Below are 18,185 nucleotides of genomic sequence, written 5' to 3' on the forward strand. Positions count from 1 at the left end.
CAATTGTTGTTGCAACTGAGTTTTCTCATTCAAAGCTCTACAGAATGTTCTTCAATGCCTTATTGTTATTCCTAACTTCAAAGGACTGATCAATTATGCATGCCTTAGTGATACATCCCTTCGTTAATCATGGGTGGACAACAACCGATCTTGCACTCTTTTTAGCCGTTGAAATCTGAATCTTATCCCTAAGATGGATTAGCCTTCACCAATGTTCGTTCAAATGAAAATCATGCTCATTCGTTTCTTGAATTTAACTCTCCCGATAATAGATAAATGGATAAAACTCTCGAGATCCTCTCTCAATTCACTCGAAATCAATTAAAGAACCAAGAACGAATAAGCTTTGAATTAAAAAGACAATCAAGAACTTAAACAAATTCAAGAGTTTTCACAACCACAAAATCCATAGGATGAAACTGCTTAACGGAATCCAGAGGGGAGACTTTCGGAATCAAAGCTAATAAAGAGTGATTTAATTCAACCAGAAAAGTAGTCGTTTCCAAAGTTAAATCAACAATTGACGTAAGTGATACTCGGAAGGTACCCCACATTTCTTGAAATACGTTTGCGTAAAAGCCATCATCACCAGGAGCCTTCCAAGGTTTCATCATGAAAAGGGCTCTACAGACCTCATCTTCAGTAACATTCCCTACAAGCCTTTGGGTATCATCCGAATGTAACCTTAGACAGCCAATTTTTGACAGACTAGAAAGGATGTCGTTCTCAATAGTGTATAACCCGACAAAGTAGTCTTGAACCATCGAGAGAAGGCTTTGAAGATCCCTCACCCAATCGGCATTCGTATTTTTTAGCATTACAATTTTATTCCTCCTACGATGGGTGAGAGTCAAGAGATGAAAAAACCGGGTGTTCCGATCACCCTGTTGAAGTCATTGGACACGAGACTTTTGAAACCAGAACACTCCTTCTTGTTCCAAGAGACGCTTATATTCTCTCACCAAAGATTCTTCAAGAGTATCAAGTTGGTGTGAGCGACAGTGAGGGGGAATGTGTTGCAATCCATTAATACGAGCTCGAAGCTTCTTTTTACGGCCAAAGATGTTCCCAAAATGATCGCGATTCTAGTTGAGTAGGGCTTCAGATAGCTTTTTGGAGGCGTCCACAAAATCGGAATTAAGAGAATGCCAGAGGTTATCGACCATGTTGCGGAAGCCATCAGTAGAGAGCCACATCGCTTGAAAGCCAAAAGGCCGTTCATCTTTAGAAATCAAGTGAAGAGGATTCATCTAGGGGAGAGGACAATGGTTAAATTTATGTTAAATCATAAACTTATTAAGTTAAATCATATAATCAGATGATGACACAGATGATTAAATTTATGTTAAATCATAAACTTATTAAGTTAAATCATATAATCAGATGATGACACAGATGATTAAATTTATGTTAACATTTAACGGTAAGGAACGTGATTGAAACAATTTTAATAATTTTGTGATTTAACTGATAAAAATTTTAGTTCGGTAGTCAAAATAGAATCAATTCTATAGTTAGGTGACTATCCAAGAATATTCCCCAAAAAAGCAGGTTGGCCCCAACGTCGAACACCGTAAAGGTGTAAAGCCGCAAAAGCCCTACCCGACTGCTCTGCTTCATCTTCTTTCTAGTACGATGTAGTGCCAGTTCTAGTGGAGGAAGAATATAAATAGTCAGAGAAAAACAAAAGCAAACAAACCAATACCTTACTTTTTATCAGAAATGCTGGCTCTTAGCAGCTCTCGTATCTCTCATCAAATTTTGGGGTTAGGATTTTGCTCCACCGGAACCTTGCAGCTCTCATCTTCTTTCTTGGTTAAACTTCCCTCCTCCTCCTCCACCTCTTCCGCCGCCGTCGCTTTTGTCGATAATAATTTCCATATTCATCGATTCCATCCCCGATTTGTTTCTTCTTCCAGTCTCCAGTCCAAATCCGCCGGCGACATTCCTTTTCTCCCTGACTCTTTCAGGTTCTTTTCCCTGTTCTCCCCCAAATACTTTTTAGCAGTAAAATTTGTTATAATCTTCAGGTTCACTTATGTTACCTATTCAGCTGTTTGCTTTATTTTTTTTTAATTTTCAATCAATGCACTTAATTAGTTTTTTGAAATTGGATCAACTTATTTAGGAAAAACAATTCAAATACTGACATGAACTTTCTCAAATTTGGCAATATGAGGTCTGTCTAGTGATCTTCCTGCTTCTGGAGAAGTCTGTAAAGTATTGTCACAATGGTCGAACTCCCAACAATTGATATTGTCCCAGTAGTATAAAGATCAAGTTATTCAAGTATAAGCACGCCAAAACTGTAGTTTTAACGATAATATTGATACAGGGCTCTGTTTTTTTTTATTAAGTATCTAGTTCGGGAACTAAATGATTTTATTTTGTGTAAAGCCAACAAGAAGATGATCATGAGAAGCCTTCTGAAGTATTATCCGCAGTGGCAGGTTTCATTTTTGTGTTCTACTACTTCCCTTCTGTTTAACCTTTTTTTTAGTGTTTTTATGTTATTTGTTGGCATTAATACATCAGGAGGTATTGTTGCGTTGGGAAAGTTTGATGCCCTTCATATTGGTCATAGAGAACTTGCAATTCAAGCATCAAAGGTTGGAGCTCCATATCTTTTGTCATTCGTAGGAATGGCTGAAGTCCTTGGTTGGGAGCCTAGGTAAAGTTTATATATCTACATATGTTATAATGTTTGTGTAATGCTTTTAAGCTATTGGCTATTTCACTTGATTCTAATGATTCTGGGTGTGGTTTTCAACAGGCCTCCCATAGTTGCTCGATGTGATCGTCTGCGTGTTCTTTCCTCTTGGGCTCCATATTGTGGTAATGTGGCTCCCAAGGAATTCCAGATACAATTTACAAGTGTTAGGCATCTTAGTCCGAGGCAGTTTGTGGAGAAGTTAGCGGAGGAGCTTGGAGTTTGTGGAGTTGTGGCAGGTATGCTAAAAGCTGCGTGAACTCTTAGAATACTCTTCTTTGTATCAAAATTATCAAGTAAAAGCTTAATGCCTATAAGTTAAAATAGGTTGTTTCAATGGCTAATTGCCACAGGTGAAAACTATCGATTCGGCTATAAAGCTGCTGGGGATGCTTCAGAATTGGTGAGATTGTGTGATGAGTTTGGTATGGGTGCTTACATAATAAATTCCGTCATGGACAGGCACCAAGATTCCAGAAATATGAATTGTTATGATTTAAAAGAGAGAGGACAAGTTTCTTCTACCCGTGTTCGACATGCTCTAGCTGAAGGTGACATGAAATACGTGTCAGAGCTTCTAGGCCGCCCACATCGTTTGTTATTAATGATTGAAGACCAGGAAAACTTAACTAGTACTAGCAGTACACTAAGGATGTCAGCTCCAAAATCTTCTTTGCTAAATCTACCACCAAAAGATGGTTTTTACGAGAACTGTGCTCTTTTGGTTGGAGAACATAAACCAGTAACATGTAGAGTATCTATTGACACAACGCATATCCATCTAGAGATGGATCATGTAGATTTTTCTTATTATGATTATTCTCAAAATTGTCAGGTCTTGGGTATTGAATTTGGCGAATTGAGAGTTAACTGTGTTTAGTTTCTGTCATATTTTTAAGTTCACTTCGGGAAAGTACTTCATAGGTGTTTAAGAGCAGTAACCGTACCTATATTCCCCATATGAGAGGGCTGTATTTCTTTACCAATTAAATTATTGAATATAGGATTCATATCCCCTTCTTTACTGTTGGAAATGATTTATGTTTTCCTCTTCCAAGAATTGCTTTCGTTTGATTGTATCCATTAGTTAGTTGGCTCAGAAATATTTCTGAACGAGTTCAAGTTGGCTTGAAGGAGTTTCATCTATTGGTGAGTATGTGAATCTTAAAATTTATTCACTGGTTTCATTTCTAATGAATCTTCAGCACACTTTCAGTTGATTAAAGGTTTGTGTCCTGGTGAATGCTTCTCTAAAATAAACTCACATGTTACGAGCAATGAGGTTTGAAGGAAGGAAAAGTGTGCACTTGGATGCTCAATAATTTTTTCGATTTAAGCACGGAAAACCATATGTGCTGTAGTTTTCTTCTGTTTTTAGAATTAATCTTGTTTTCATTTGTTGTAACTTCTGAAAGTTAGGGCTTTAGATTCATGTACTTCTTTTGGAAATTTAGGGTTTAGATCCATGCTTATCTAAAGGCATGATGCATATTGCAGCATCTTTTGGTTGGGCGTTTTACAATAAGGTCAGTGATACATCATTAATGTTCAGCCCGGACATGAAGAGAAACACTTGTTTTACAGCAAAGAAATGCACCATGAGAAAGTTTCTGCAATCCTTGATGTTCAACAGTTAAAACAGGCAAAACCACATATTTAAAATCCAATCAAAAGAAGAAAATGAAAAAGTCCCAAAGCCGAAAAGCGAAATAGATTGATAATACTGACGAGAACATAAACATGGGGAAAGGAATTAATGAACAATGTATGATGAAGTGAATGCATGGTCGCCAATACTCTCCACGCTTATGCCATTCATCTCAACAGAAGTTATGAAGAACTTGGCATTTCGTCGAGTATCGAATTGAACCTGGAAAAAATCTGGAAGGTTGGGTGTTGAACCTGGAAGCCAAATCAATAATCTTGAACTTGGCAATTCGTCGAACAATTAGTTGGCATCACTGAAGCGTTTATGGATTGATGAAGAAGATGAAAGTATACAACTATTTTTTAAAACATATATTAGTTTTATTAAAAATATAATAAGTTTTTTTAAGTAAGCTTGGTGGTTGAACGTTAGGCAATAGTGCATGAAGAACTTTGGTTTGAATTCCATGGGAATCAATTTTTCATCAAATGAATCTAATAAAACAACGTCGTTTTGGGTTTGTTTAGCATTAAAACAATTGCGTTAAAATGATGTCATTTTAGTGAGGGAGCCATATCATCACCGTCGCGACACATAGATGCCATGTCATCATGCCATTAATGGACTAACGATGGAGTGACATAATTGCAATTAAATATAAACGTCAGTGGCATAAATGAATCCAAACTTAAAAGTGAGTGGTATTTGAAGTATTTTACTTTTTTGTTTAATTTGAAATGATGAGAAGCGTTAGCATGCCTCAAAACTAATTTCACTATATAATTATTGAAAAAAGATTAAAACATTGGAAAGTTAATTTTTGAATTAATTTTTATTGATTTTAAGTGAATTTTATGAAAAATAATTCAAAAAATATATAAATATTTTGATATTAATCTTAATATGAATAATAATTAATGACAATTAGTCGATGACGACAACCGAAATTAACAGTATCTCTTGAAAAGAAATAATGACGATATCATCACCCCCTTAGTAATTTTTTCAATTATTTTCAATACCAAAACAAGACCATCTAAAATTCAAGGATCAAAGGTGTGGTTTATCCAAGTTCAAATTATACTAATTTATTATTCGGATTGCATTGCATTTGTTTTAATTACCTGCTTTTTACAATTTGTATCCTTTTCCTTGATAAAGGTAATATCAATCTCAACTTACCTTTTATCAATTGCATATTTATTTTTTACTTAAATTTCACCTTCCAATTTTAAAAAGAAAATCGTTTTTGTACCATGTTAAAATTTTAATGACATTAACACTGGCAGCTGTGTCTGCAAACAAGTGTGATCCATTTTGACACCTTCGTCTACGACGAGCATGTTTTCAAGTTTGTCGATGTACAAGACCAGTTATCGAAGGGCGATCCTCTGACACAACGTACAAGAATGTACGTCCAGTTATCGGACAATCCTCTGATTAAACGAGAGACATTTAGAACTCTATTTGAGAAGAGTCGGAGACACGATACGAATACGATGACAACCGAATAGGCCATTTTCGACATGCTAGAAAAAAAAAGCATATTCGAATACAATTCCGGTGATAATGCATCGGCCGAGTCTAATGCTGATAAAAGAAAGGATGCAAAAATGGTGTCCTAACCATAAATCTGCCATATTTAGCATTAGACTGTCTCCATAGTTTCCCTATAAAAATACATTTAGATTCTCTCCCTGTGGCCTTATTAGGATTAAACAAATGACAGACATAAGTTGTGCTTGCAGTTAAGCAAATCTTATTACCTGTGAGCAGATGCATGCGGCATCGGGTAAGTCACTGGAGCACCCGGAACGACTGTTCCGGGTAAAGTCGCTCTGACTCCATAAGCCATATGTGCCGGGGCAGGAAGGTTCACGGGTGTGCCAACTGCTGAGACTAGGGGACCCCCTATCGGTTGCCCCATAGTTGGAACACCATGCACACTGAGACCAGGTGGCGCAGCCTGATGTACTGGAAGCTGTTTGGTTGGTTTTCCTACGGGTGCGGGGCCGTTTGATTGACCGATGATCGGACCTTGGGGTGCTGAAACGTCTGCATTGCCAACACTGGTAATATCATGGATGCTAGATCGCCTCCGATCTTTGCTCATCGAGTTCAATCTGATGAAGTATTTTTGCGCATGACTTGCAACTTGTGCCGGTGTTCTAGTGACCACCAAGTTCCGGGATATGCTTCGCCAGTCGCCTTTCCCGTATTTATCCAAACCGAGAAGAAATAACCTGATTTTCAAGATTAAAAAAAAAACACCATTAAAACCATAATATAGAAGATTATTCTCATCATCCACTACAAGGAGCACTTAAACCAACCTATGTACATTTTCACATCCGTCAGAAAAGCTACCTATTACCAAATCGAAGCATATTAAAAGCATTGTAACTTACCACTTCCTATACGATTTTTTCGAATAATTTCTCAGCCTCTATCTGATGAAACTTCAAGGGGATTTCCTAATTTCGCTTTAACTTAAGGTCCAAGGCATCACACAAACAACTCCTAATGAAGATCGCATAAGGGTGGGGCTCCGGAGAGTCGTTTTAACAATCTCACAAAACCAGAGTCCATGTGCGTTTCGCTAGCATGAGAGCCCTTATAATTCAAAATCTTCGACCTCATCATGGGCTTGTGAAGACATCATCATACCATCACTCGGGTTTTAGCATTGTGACGAACACCATTCTTAGTATATTTACAGAAACCGAGACTGGACATGCACAACTAAAGAAATGCACTCGAATTCTATGTTTGCCCTCTTTTCCCCATTATCCTTTACAACTGAACTTTGGGGAAATTAAGGGACAAAAAGGAGCAGATCAATCTCTAATATCCCTAGAAAATTATAATTAATACGATACAAAATCGGCAAGCTTTTAAGTGGCCGAACAAACTAAATTCATATCCTCGAACATAACCCTTCTTGAGCTATTAATTTCCTTCCATATCAGAATCAATTTCAGCTAGCACTACATATGTCAGCAGAAAGCAATCGAATCCTCAAATGCCAACTTTAGCTCTAAAAGGAAGGCTGTTCCGAAAGATTAGCATGTGTCAGACAGGGTTAAACGGTTAAACAGCGGATAAAGGGCGCAAGTTTCATTCAAGAAACGTTAAAAGACACGAGTTTTCACACACATCGACGACTTCAAAGCCACATAGAGCTTCCTAACAACTAATAGAAATCAAGGATTCTAAATACGAACAGGTTATGCGATTCCAAGGCAATCAAAACATACGAAAAACGGCCATTCGTGTCATACAAGTAACGTTTAAAGATAGTAATTATTATCTTTCAGGGACAAGTGTCCTGGAAAAGAGAGAATGAAAAATCCACCGGAAAGATTTCTCTCCAACTTGGGAACGTTAAATTTCATGTTCTCTTCGGTTACTTCACACATATCAAAAACTTCAAAACCACTTACAGCGTCCTACAACTAATAAAATCAAGGATTCCAAAAGCAAACAGGTTACGCGATTCCGAGACAATCAAAACTAACAGCTAAACGGCACACGTGTCGTACAAGTAACATTTAAAGATAGTAGGACAATAATTTTCTGGAAAACAGAGAATGAACAACCACCAAAAAGATATCTCTCCCAGGTGGTAACATCGGAATTACATGATCTCTTCGGTTATTTCCATCATTTCTGGATATATTATTCATTTATTGGCCTTTCACACACATCGACGACTTCAAAGCCATGTAAAGCTTCCTAACAACTGACAAAAATCAACGATTCTAAATACGAACAGTTTACGAGATCCCAAGGCAATCAAAACATAAAACTAAGGGCACACGTATCGCACAAATGACGTTTAAAGAAGTGATTATCATCTATTAGGGCACGAGTTTCTGGAAAAGAGGAAATGAAGAACCAACAGCAAGATCTCTCCCCCATGGGTAACATCAAAATTCCATGCTCACTTCGGTTGCTTCGCATCATTTCTGGATATATCATTCATTGATTGGCCTTTCACACAGTAATGACTTCAAAGCAACATAGAGCTTCCTAACAACTAATAAAAAGCAATGATTCTAAATATGAACAAATTAGGCGATTCGAGGCAATCAAAACACACTAAATGCACCGAATTGGCATATATGAAGCATAAGAAAAGTAATTATTAAAATTCTGAGGAAAAATAAAACTTAATCAAGATGAGAAAATGAAAATCGATTTGAAGAGTGATTCACCTGTGTTCATCCTCTGTCCAAGCAATCCCCTTGCGGCGTTCTTGATCGGACTTTGAATTCTTACTCCCATGATTTGACTCACTGTTATGCCGTACATGGCCGGTTCCCTTCTTACCGGCTCCTTCATCACCAGCATGGCCTGCAGAACTCTCGGTAGATTTATACGGCGGAAGAGGCACACAGCCTGATTCGATCGCATTAATGTCATCCTCTAGAAGTTTATAGTGTTCTTTAATCTCTTTCAAAGTTTTTCCAGGTACATCGGCTGCAATTTTTTCCCACCGATCTGAAAAGTCCTCGGGATAAGTTGCAAGGGCAGTCTCAAATGCCTTGTCTTGCTCCCTAGTCCACTCGGAGCTGCTACCGGCTTCATCCACACTCATCTAAGCTCTTCAAATGCCGTTATCCCGAAATCACCTGCAGGAAGCAAGCACTGAATTCACTAGATGTCCAAATTACAATAGCCTGGAATCCATCTACAAAACCACAGATTTTCAAAAACAGTAGAGAATCAAAAACAGAGAACGAAAAAATTACCCAGAAAAGCCAAAGGAAACCTTAATCCGAGATCGAATTCCAACGAAAACTCAGAAAATCACAGAAGAGCATGTGAAGAATTCAACAATTTTTTTGGCTCAGGGGACTGAAAAATTGGACTTTTTTTTCCTGAATTCCTGACTTATTGATGAATGAAAGGGCAACAAAGTATTAGATAAAAAAAATATCTCTAAACCATTAACTAGTGCTATGTGAATTCAACAACATTATTAGGGTTTTCGATAACGAAATTATGAAAGTGACAATGCAAAAAACAAACTAAAAGTAAAAACCCAGAAATTCTACACAAATAGACTGAGAATTCAAGTTTCCAAACAAAAATTTTCTGTAAATCAAATGTTTACTTGATAACAACAGTTATAACAGCACAGGCCCAAATAACTGCAGGAAACAACAACAGATTTTTACAGCAAATTCTTCAGTTCAACGAATCAATCAAAATAAAAATTACCATAAATTATATAGTAATTGGCTGAAAACAGCTCAGTGACTCTAAAAAAATCTCTTCAATTCGGCACCAGAAATGAAAATCAAACAGAAAATGTTTTTTTTATATATATTCATTTACTGACACAACCAAATGAAACCCATAAATTTCAAGATTTTCAACTCTTAACAAAATCAGAACAGGGAAAACTCACATCAACTTATATCTTGTCTCACTATTTAAATCTAAGAATTTGTTCACAAAACAGTAGAAAACGCCATAAAAAGGGAAAGACCACCTGCATATCATGGTAACGGCACCATCGTGATACTGACACTTTAACCGCTAAAATTTACATTCCAGCGGTAAACTTTTTAACCAACCAAAACACAAGAATCTTACCTTTCAGAAATCAGAAAAGAAATTATGGAAGAAAACAAAAACAAGTTTAAAAGTAGGGAAAGCTCGAGAAAAAAGACACGGTTTTTGAAAATTTTACAAAGGGTAGACAGAGAAATTATGTAGAAAGTTGCAGGCAATGGATGATTGGTCCATCACTTCTAAAAGACTACCGGCAAAGAATCTGCAATTCCCATTAAATATCTGACAGAGAAATTTGGTTTTTCTTCTTCTTCTTCCCCTTCCTCTTAAGAGACCAAACAAACAAAAATAAATTTAGATGTCAGCGATAAAATATAAACAATTTGCAGAGCATCTGTGATGATTTTGATTATAAGCCATTACTTAGTTGTTGTTCTTGCATGTAGACAAAAGATTTGTATTTGTTAAAAAGTAAAACTTTTCTGAATTAAAGAGAAATTAGGAAATTACAGCAAAGTTTGAAACTTTAATTTGAGTTGTCAAGGTGTGAAAAAACGGGGGAATATAACAGCATAGTCAAAACGCAATGAATATGCAGTTGAGTTATTTGGACTGTTTTATTAGTTACTTTTTAAACCACTTTTGTTATAGTTAAAAAAATGTAAAATTGCATTGACATATTAAATACGTAATTCTCACATTTTTATTAAATATTTTTGCTATTGAGTTTAGTTTGTTTAATGTTGTTATCCATACATTATTAAAAATAGATATGTGTATTATTTTATAATCATCTTAGTTTAATAAAAAAATAGACACGTGTAAGATTTTAGGTATTTGTTTTAATAAAAATATGTATTTGGTCCAACTTGAAGCACATATAAAAAATATTCGATAAAATAAGAATTTAATTGAAAAAATAAAAAAGAGGATTTTATTGTAATTATCCTTATATATAAGAGATAATTATTGGGTTAGGTCAGATCAAAAGATTTTTATTCTAAATTCGAATTCGATCTTACTAGAACCAAAATTTTAAATAATAAAAAAACCAACCTTATAAGACCGGGTCGGATTAAAACCCATCAAGTCCGGATCTCATGACCATCTCAATACTTTACATGAGATTTGTTTGAGATCAACCATGCTTAAGACTTAATATTCTTAAGTTAGAACTCCTAATATTTTATAAATTTTTTATTTAATATAAAATCTTACGTTATTCTAAAAATTATCCATCATTTTAGGTACATTTATTTTTTATTAAGGCTTGATAAAAACCCTAATTCCTAAATTGAAAAGTAGGGTCATGTAGGTTAATTTCGAATATTTAGTTATGATTTTGTTGTCAAATATGCTATAAAAAATTTGGAGCCGTTGTAAGTTAATTTTTCTTCTTCAAGATTTGATATTATTTTAGGCGTCAAATACTTGAAAGAAAATAAAGATATTATTAACTTATTAGTGTGAGTTAATTCTTTATTCCCTTAAACTTATTGAAGAAAAAATAATGAACGTGTTAAGAAAAATTATTTATCGAATAAATCATTATAGGTCATTTTACAGAAATTAATGCATTTTTTATTAACTTACAATTGGTTTTATATTCACTAATCTATTTTACTTAAATTAAATAATAAACATATTTTATATGAAACAAATGCAATTTAAACTAAAAGCTAAAAAAAATAAAAGATACTAACTTTCAAATAAAATTTTGTGAATTAAGTGATTTCAATAATTAAAATAAATTTATTTTTAAAGATTTTGAATTCAAACACGACGTCTATAAGAATATTTGATTTTTATTGTCGAATAATTGAGAATTTTTCAAACTATATTCTAATTATTCTAGGGTAAACTATGCATTTAATACATAAACTATCAATTTTGGTTTGTTTAAGTACCTAAACTTTTAATTTTTTCAAAATCATACCTAACATTTAGTTTTAATTTTCATTTTAGTACCTACCATTAAAATCTTAATGCGTTTAGTACCTAAACTATTAGTTGTGGCATGTTTTAGTACCTAAACTTTTTTGTTTCTAAATTTGTCATTAAATTTTGAACAACGGTACTAAAATGAAACAAAAACTAAAATTTTGGTATGATTTTGAAAATATTAAAAGTTTAAATACTAAAACAGACCAAAACTTATAGTTTCGGTATTAAATATGTAATTGATCAATTATTCTATACTAATAAAAAGAAGGGTAAATTATACCAATCACCATTGAACTTTACTCAATCACCAATTTCACTCAGTGTACTTTAAATTTATTTAATTTATTCATTAAACCTAATATACTTATTTTTTTTGTCACTCTGTCATTTTCTTACTAATTACACTTTAAATTGATTGTTATATAAACGGAAAACGATATCATTTTAATAAAAATTTAATTTTTTAAAATAATATTATTTTAACTTTATTAACTATTTAATAATGGATGTGATTTATTGAAAAGAATGAAAGATCTCATAATGATACAAGACAAGGAGTCAATGATTTACTGCGACGTGGAGAAAAGTGAGAGTTCACGAGTCTTGCGAAGTTACATAGCACATGGTGTGTGCCCCATGGCTTTAATAATTGCAATTTATTGTGCCTCCGCTTTCTTCACTCTTAATTTGAGCATTTCTTCGCTTTGTAATGCATTTTATTTTGCAACTTTTTTTATTAGTGCATTTCTTCTTCGCTATCTTATTAATGCAGCTTATAATTTGAGCATTTCTTCTCCGTAATGCATTATAAGATAGTATATAAAAAAAAAATTAATTTATTTGATGTTAAATACGAATACTAAAACACTTCTAATACAATATACTCAAATTCGAGACTTTTAAATATAATAATAATTCATCTAACCACTAGAGTAGTCATAAAACACTCTAATGTATTAAATTTTAACTTTGCATTCAATTAGAACAATGAACTATAAAATTACTAAGGGTTAACTATATGATTGATTACTCATATTTGTGTTTTGTCTACATTTTCTCACTGATTACAAAAAAATATAATATATGACTACTTTCATTTTTATTTAATTAAGATATGATCACTTTCGTTTTTATTTAATTAAGATGTAGTCACCACGGGTTAGCTACTGTTACAATTAACAAATTAGGTGACATGGTATTTGGTATAAATACATATTTGATTCATATTATTTACATATTCTCTCAATTTAGTCATATTTTTAATAAATTAAAACAAATTTAATATTCCAATCACCACAAGTTAGTTGATGTTACAGTTAACAAATTTAATCGAATGATGTTTACTGGTACGTGTCGTATATTCGATTAGAATACTAACTTTATTTTAATTGTACATATTATATGAAGTTAAAATTAAATATTTTAAAGTTTATTAATCGAATGGTGAGAACTAAATTAATAGAATATGTAAATAACAAGGATCAAATGTGTGATTATACCAAATATTTAATGATAGTTAACTTGTGACGATCACATCTTAATTAAATAAAAATAAAAGTTATCATATATTATATTTTTTAAAAATTATTGAAGAAAAATAAACAAAATACAAACATGAAACGTCACTTATCGGAATTAACCCTATTATTAATGATATAAGGAGGTAGACATTTCAAACGCCGAGATACATGCATGAAAATGTGGGAGTTTTAGCCATGGATTTGACTTGGTATTTTAAAAGAAGAGTGAGCGGTGACCTCCACCGTAGCTGCCGCCGGCCAACCTTGTTCGGCTCTTTTTGACGGTGTCTTCATTTGGGGCTTTCATTGTTGTCCCTAGAAATGCTTAGTTAAGACTTTTTCTTTGACAGCTTATGCATACCGTTAACGTTGAAGGATTGGCGTTTTGAAATTTAAACTGAAGTTAATCATTTCTACTAATTTTAAAAGATCAAAGATCTAGATGGTAATTACATTTACCATTATTAATTAGGACTTTTCTATTTTCATCTCATATAATAGACTAAGAGTAAAAGTTAGATGGTCTATCATTTATTCTTGATTTAATCAATTGCTTTTAATAATATGGATTGGGGTTTAGAAGATAATAAATGTTCAGATCATTTTTAATCAATTGATTCGATCAATTAAAACGCAGTTGCAATAACATTTTACATGCGATGAGTAGATTTTTTTATTAATCTACGGTAATTACAAATGATAGTATCTATTCTAAAGACTCTCAACTATTTGACAATAAACACTTAAATAAATCTAGACCTCTAACAATGATAATCATTTCTTTAATTAGTGAGGTAACTTAGTTCGTATAGTTTAAATATTAAATTTTAAATATAAATCTAAAGAAAGCTCACATATAATTTATACAAAATAATAGTCCAACTTAAACACTCAAGATCCCAAAATTACAAACCTATTAACTTTGTCAATAGATTCGGACTGGGTCGATCGAGTTTTTCTTACGTTTAACTGGATCGATCCGAATTAGTTAAGTCAAAACCATAGAACTGGGAGGGTAAAAAAAACAATATAGTTATTGTATTAAATTAAAATTCACTTTAATTTTATGTTATTATACCGAATAAATTGATCTTTTATTCTATTATTTTTTTTATTTTAAGAAATAAAAAACGTGTAAAATTGAAAATTATGTTATATCGGGCGGATCAAATCCGGATCGATCTTTTAATTAAATTTTTAGGTTGAATTAAAGACATATAAAGTTATTTTCAATCATAGATCGAATCAAAATCAAAATTTATTATTTTGATAAGTTTGAATCAACTAAAAATCAACCCTTACCATCCCTAAACAATACCTCGTTAGCAATATCAAGCTGGATAAGAGGAGAGCAGATTGGTTGGAATGCAAGGAGAATTCTTCCATGCTGCAGCATGCAATTTGAGCACCTCTCTAGCTTTCTCTTTAGTCTTGTGCCCACATTCCACTTGAAGCACCAAGCACAATTTAGCCACGATCCCCAACTGCATCATCTCTTGAACCACATCACATGTGCCACAGAACTTGGAAATGGACCACAGGATCCTCACTGCCTTCTGGTTGGCAAACTGAGATACCCGAAGTATCTTCTTCGAAACGACGGCGAGCCCCGCCCCATGACTTAGCAGCTCCAACCGGCCTTCCGCGCATTGGCAAACTTTATCTAGCGCCGTCAGGATTATTTCACAAGATCTTCTATGTGAGGAATCGAGAAGCATGTCGATCAAGACTGGGACGTTGCCGGCTTCCGTGGCCTTGGTTCTGTTTCTTCCCCATGGAAAAATAGTTACCAGCAACTTTAATGTAGCATTTGAGGCCTGTTCGGAAATTTTGTCGTGTAAAACTCGAACCAGCTCAACGAATAGTTCCGGTCTCAAGCCGACGACTTGCATCGGATCGGCTATTTCGAGCATCGATTTCAACACGAACACCGCGTAAGCCCGACACTCGTAGCTTCCACGCCGCATTACTCTCGTTAATGACGCTACGAAATCACCATTCCTTCCCATAAGATTCTTGAGAGCAGCTTCTGAGAGTTGGAGATTGTAGAGAGTGTTCAAAGCCTCGTCAGCCGCTGTCAAGTCGTATTCGCTCACGATCGAAGCCAAGAACTCGACGGCACCGGAAGACTCGATGCATCTCTTGTTCGTACCATTCTCGGAAGCGATCGATCGAAGCCGCCGGAGGCACTTCATCCGTTGCAACGGCGACTTGGCATCGTCGAGGAGCTTTGTAATCTGCGCTTTTCCGATTGGTGGCTTCGGCGTCAGGATTCGTTCAATGCCATGGCAAGCATTTAAAGTGCACCAAGATTGAATCAATCTTCTCAGGGTATGATTGGGGACAAGTTCGCAATCGGAAATAGCTTGTTTCGTAACCGGACACGCAGTGTTCTTGCCGGAAAACAGCCATTTCTCGATGCTTTCCCTGTCGTATGTAATCCCTGTTGAAACCGTGACGGGATCCCTCATGATCACCAGAGAGATTGGGCAGATGAAAAATGGAGGAACATCGATTTCATCCATTTTGAAAACAACCCAAAGGAAGGAAAAAAAGGTTAAGTTTGTTTAAGAAAGGGCTGAGAATAGGATTGATGAACTTTGAAGAGGAATAAGAGGAAGATGAATTTACATAAGCGTTGCATGAGAAAGTCAAAACAAGGAAGAAGCTGACTTTTTCCATGCAATTGAAAGACTCAAGTTTGACCTCTATATAGTATGCAATATGCATAACTACTACATCTAAAGGCTAAACAATATATGCATAACTACCGTGGTTCAGTTCTTTATTTCGAAAATTTGGGTATAATTCAGATTAAGTCACATCGTGTGAGGTTTAATAAAAAAATTGAGTGAGTTTTAAAATCAGTTGGGATTCTCTTAAACTCGGGTCGAGTCGGGTGTAGACAAGGATGGGTATGGGTTGGATTTTTGGTTCACCCGACCCGACTCGAGAATAATGACTCCTCCATCCCGACCGAAATAATAAAAAATATTTTTATTCAATAAAAACAATGATTTAATTGAAAAAATAATATATAGAGGGATATTATTATAATTATTCCTAAATATATAAGATAAAATTATCTTTTTCAGGTCGGATATTTTTCACCCTAAACTCAAATTCAACCCGACCCGAACAACACCTTTAAAAAAACCTGAACCCATTTTTTTTTAAAAAAACTGATTCGGTCGAGTCGGGTTTAGGTCTCATGCTCATATGTAGGTGTAGATAGAGGGGTTTAATTTCTAGTCAGATTTGGGTGGACCAAGCCCTTGTCCATCTTTAAAAAGGGTAAAATATACCATTTTCATTGAACTTTATTATCTCTCCTATTTCACTCACTGTACTTTCAGTTTTTTTAATTTACTCATTAAACTTTCGAATTATTCATGTTTTGACCACTCTGAATTATTTTATTATTATTTCAGTATGACATGTCATTTTTATTTTATTATTTTATATTAAATAATAAAAAAATATCATGTCATACCAAAATAATAATAAAATAATTCAGATGATCAAAATATGAACAATTCAAAAGTATAGTGAGTGAATTGAAAAAAATAAAAGTACAATGAATAAAGTAGGAGAGAGATTAAACTTCAATGAGGAATGATTTAATTTACCCATCTAAAAATAAGAGATATTTTTGCCCTTCTCAAAATTTTTATTAGTATTTTAAGTCCCTATTAATTTAAACTTAATTAAATTATAATTTTACTCCTCTAAATTTTTAGATTAAATACTTAATAAATACCTAAATGTTTCAAAACTTAGATAATTTATTCCCTCCAATATTTGATCTTATCTTCTATGATGAAAATACAATTGAAATTATACTTCAATATATTTTTACGCAAAAACTAGTCAACGTTACTAAACATCTAGATATATAAAACTTAAAATTTAGGGATATTTCTAGTTAATATATTACATACTCAATTATAATCACTGATTTTATTAAATCATATCACTAGTGTCATACTTATAATTAAAAGATCATTAGAGAATTAATTGTTTTCGAAAATAGAACTGTTATGAATTACAACTACAAATGTGATTTATATGTAATATACATGAATCAAACGATCTCATTTATTACTATATATGTTATTATCTTTTGAGATCCTAAGAATTGTCATTAGTTAATTGTACGGATTCAATTGAAATGCTTTTTAATAAATAAAATTTTATTTCTAGTGCATTTATATAATTTATAAATATTTTTTAAACGAAATCCATTCTATGATAATTAATTATTTCAAATAATAAAAACTAAATTGTTTGTCAGAGAGTATCTGAATCAACCAAGCTTGTGCTTTTTGCTTGGAAAAGAGAAACGCCGTCAATGGGTGACAAATTCAAAAGGGGGGGGGGGATGACAATTAGGCTGCGTAATCAACTGGGAAGGAATAATTCAATAAAAATGACGATTATTATTGTGAATTAATCTTATAATTAATGTAACTAATTATAGTAGGTAAGGAAAAGTTAATAACGTGATTAATTCTGTCTGCTACACTATCCAATGTGATGAGCTAGAAATGGTACGATCCAAGTGGTTAAGGTACCCGTTATTTCTTGAGGTCTTATATCAAACATTACATAATCTAGTTGTAAGGGTGAGCATTCAATTGAGTCGAGTAAAAAAAATTGAGTTATTCGAGTTGACGAGTCGTATTTTATGACTCGAACTTAACTTGATATTTTTTGAATCAAGTCGAGTTATTCAAGTTTTTACACAAATTTTATTATAATTTATGGTAACAATTTGATTCCAATTTTTCAATTTTCTTTAATCATAGAATATATATATATATTTCTTCATATTGTTTTC

General features: G+C 33.6%; 3 protein-coding genes across 4 annotated transcripts; 1 reads left to right on the forward strand and 2 right to left on the reverse strand.

Annotated features, from left to right (window-relative positions):
- The first annotated feature begins 1,668 nt into the window (after positions 1 to 1,668).
- On the forward strand, positions 1,669 to 3,744 carry LOC120129120 (FAD synthetase 2, chloroplastic-like). Its single transcript, XM_039146711.1, has 5 exons — positions 1,669 to 1,970; positions 2,398 to 2,450; positions 2,536 to 2,671; positions 2,774 to 2,949; positions 3,064 to 3,744. Exons 1-5 carry the CDS (start codon positions 1,723 to 1,725, stop codon positions 3,588 to 3,590), a joined length of 1,140 nt encoding a protein of 379 aa, XP_039002642.1. The 5' UTR covers positions 1,669 to 1,722; the 3' UTR covers positions 3,591 to 3,744.
- A 2,272-nt stretch (positions 3,745 to 6,016) lies between these two features.
- LOC120129185 (transcription factor SRM1-like) lies at positions 6,017 to 10,023 on the reverse strand. Of its 2 annotated transcripts, none has more exons than XM_039146761.1 (3): positions 9,585 to 10,023; positions 8,576 to 8,992; positions 6,017 to 6,601 (listed from the first exon to the last, which is right to left on the reverse strand). In XM_039146761.1, exons 2-3 carry the CDS (start codon positions 8,956 to 8,958, stop codon positions 6,121 to 6,123), a joined length of 864 nt encoding a protein of 287 aa, XP_039002692.1. In that variant the 5' UTR covers positions 8,959 to 8,992; positions 9,585 to 10,023; the 3' UTR covers positions 6,017 to 6,120. The 2 variants fall into 2 exon arrangements, with proteins under 2 accessions (XP_039002692.1, XP_039002693.1); XM_039146762.1 differs by lacking the exon at positions 9,585 to 10,023 and adding an exon at positions 9,113 to 9,249.
- A 4,653-nt stretch (positions 10,024 to 14,676) lies between these two features.
- On the reverse strand, positions 14,677 to 15,912 carry LOC120129150 (E3 ubiquitin-protein ligase PUB23-like). The gene has a single exon (XM_039146730.1). The coding sequence runs from the start codon at positions 15,868 to 15,870 to the stop codon at positions 14,677 to 14,679; it is 1,194 nt and encodes a 397-aa protein (XP_039002661.1). The 5' UTR covers positions 15,871 to 15,912.
- Between the last annotated feature and the right edge of the window lie 2,273 nt (positions 15,913 to 18,185).

This window comes from Hibiscus syriacus, unplaced genomic scaffold, assembly GCF_006381635.1.
Source record: "Hibiscus syriacus cultivar Baekdansim isolate YM2019G1 unplaced genomic scaffold, ASM638163v2 tig00110483_pilon, whole genome shotgun sequence".
Classification (NCBI taxonomy): Eukaryota; Viridiplantae; Streptophyta; class Magnoliopsida; order Malvales; family Malvaceae; genus Hibiscus; species Hibiscus syriacus.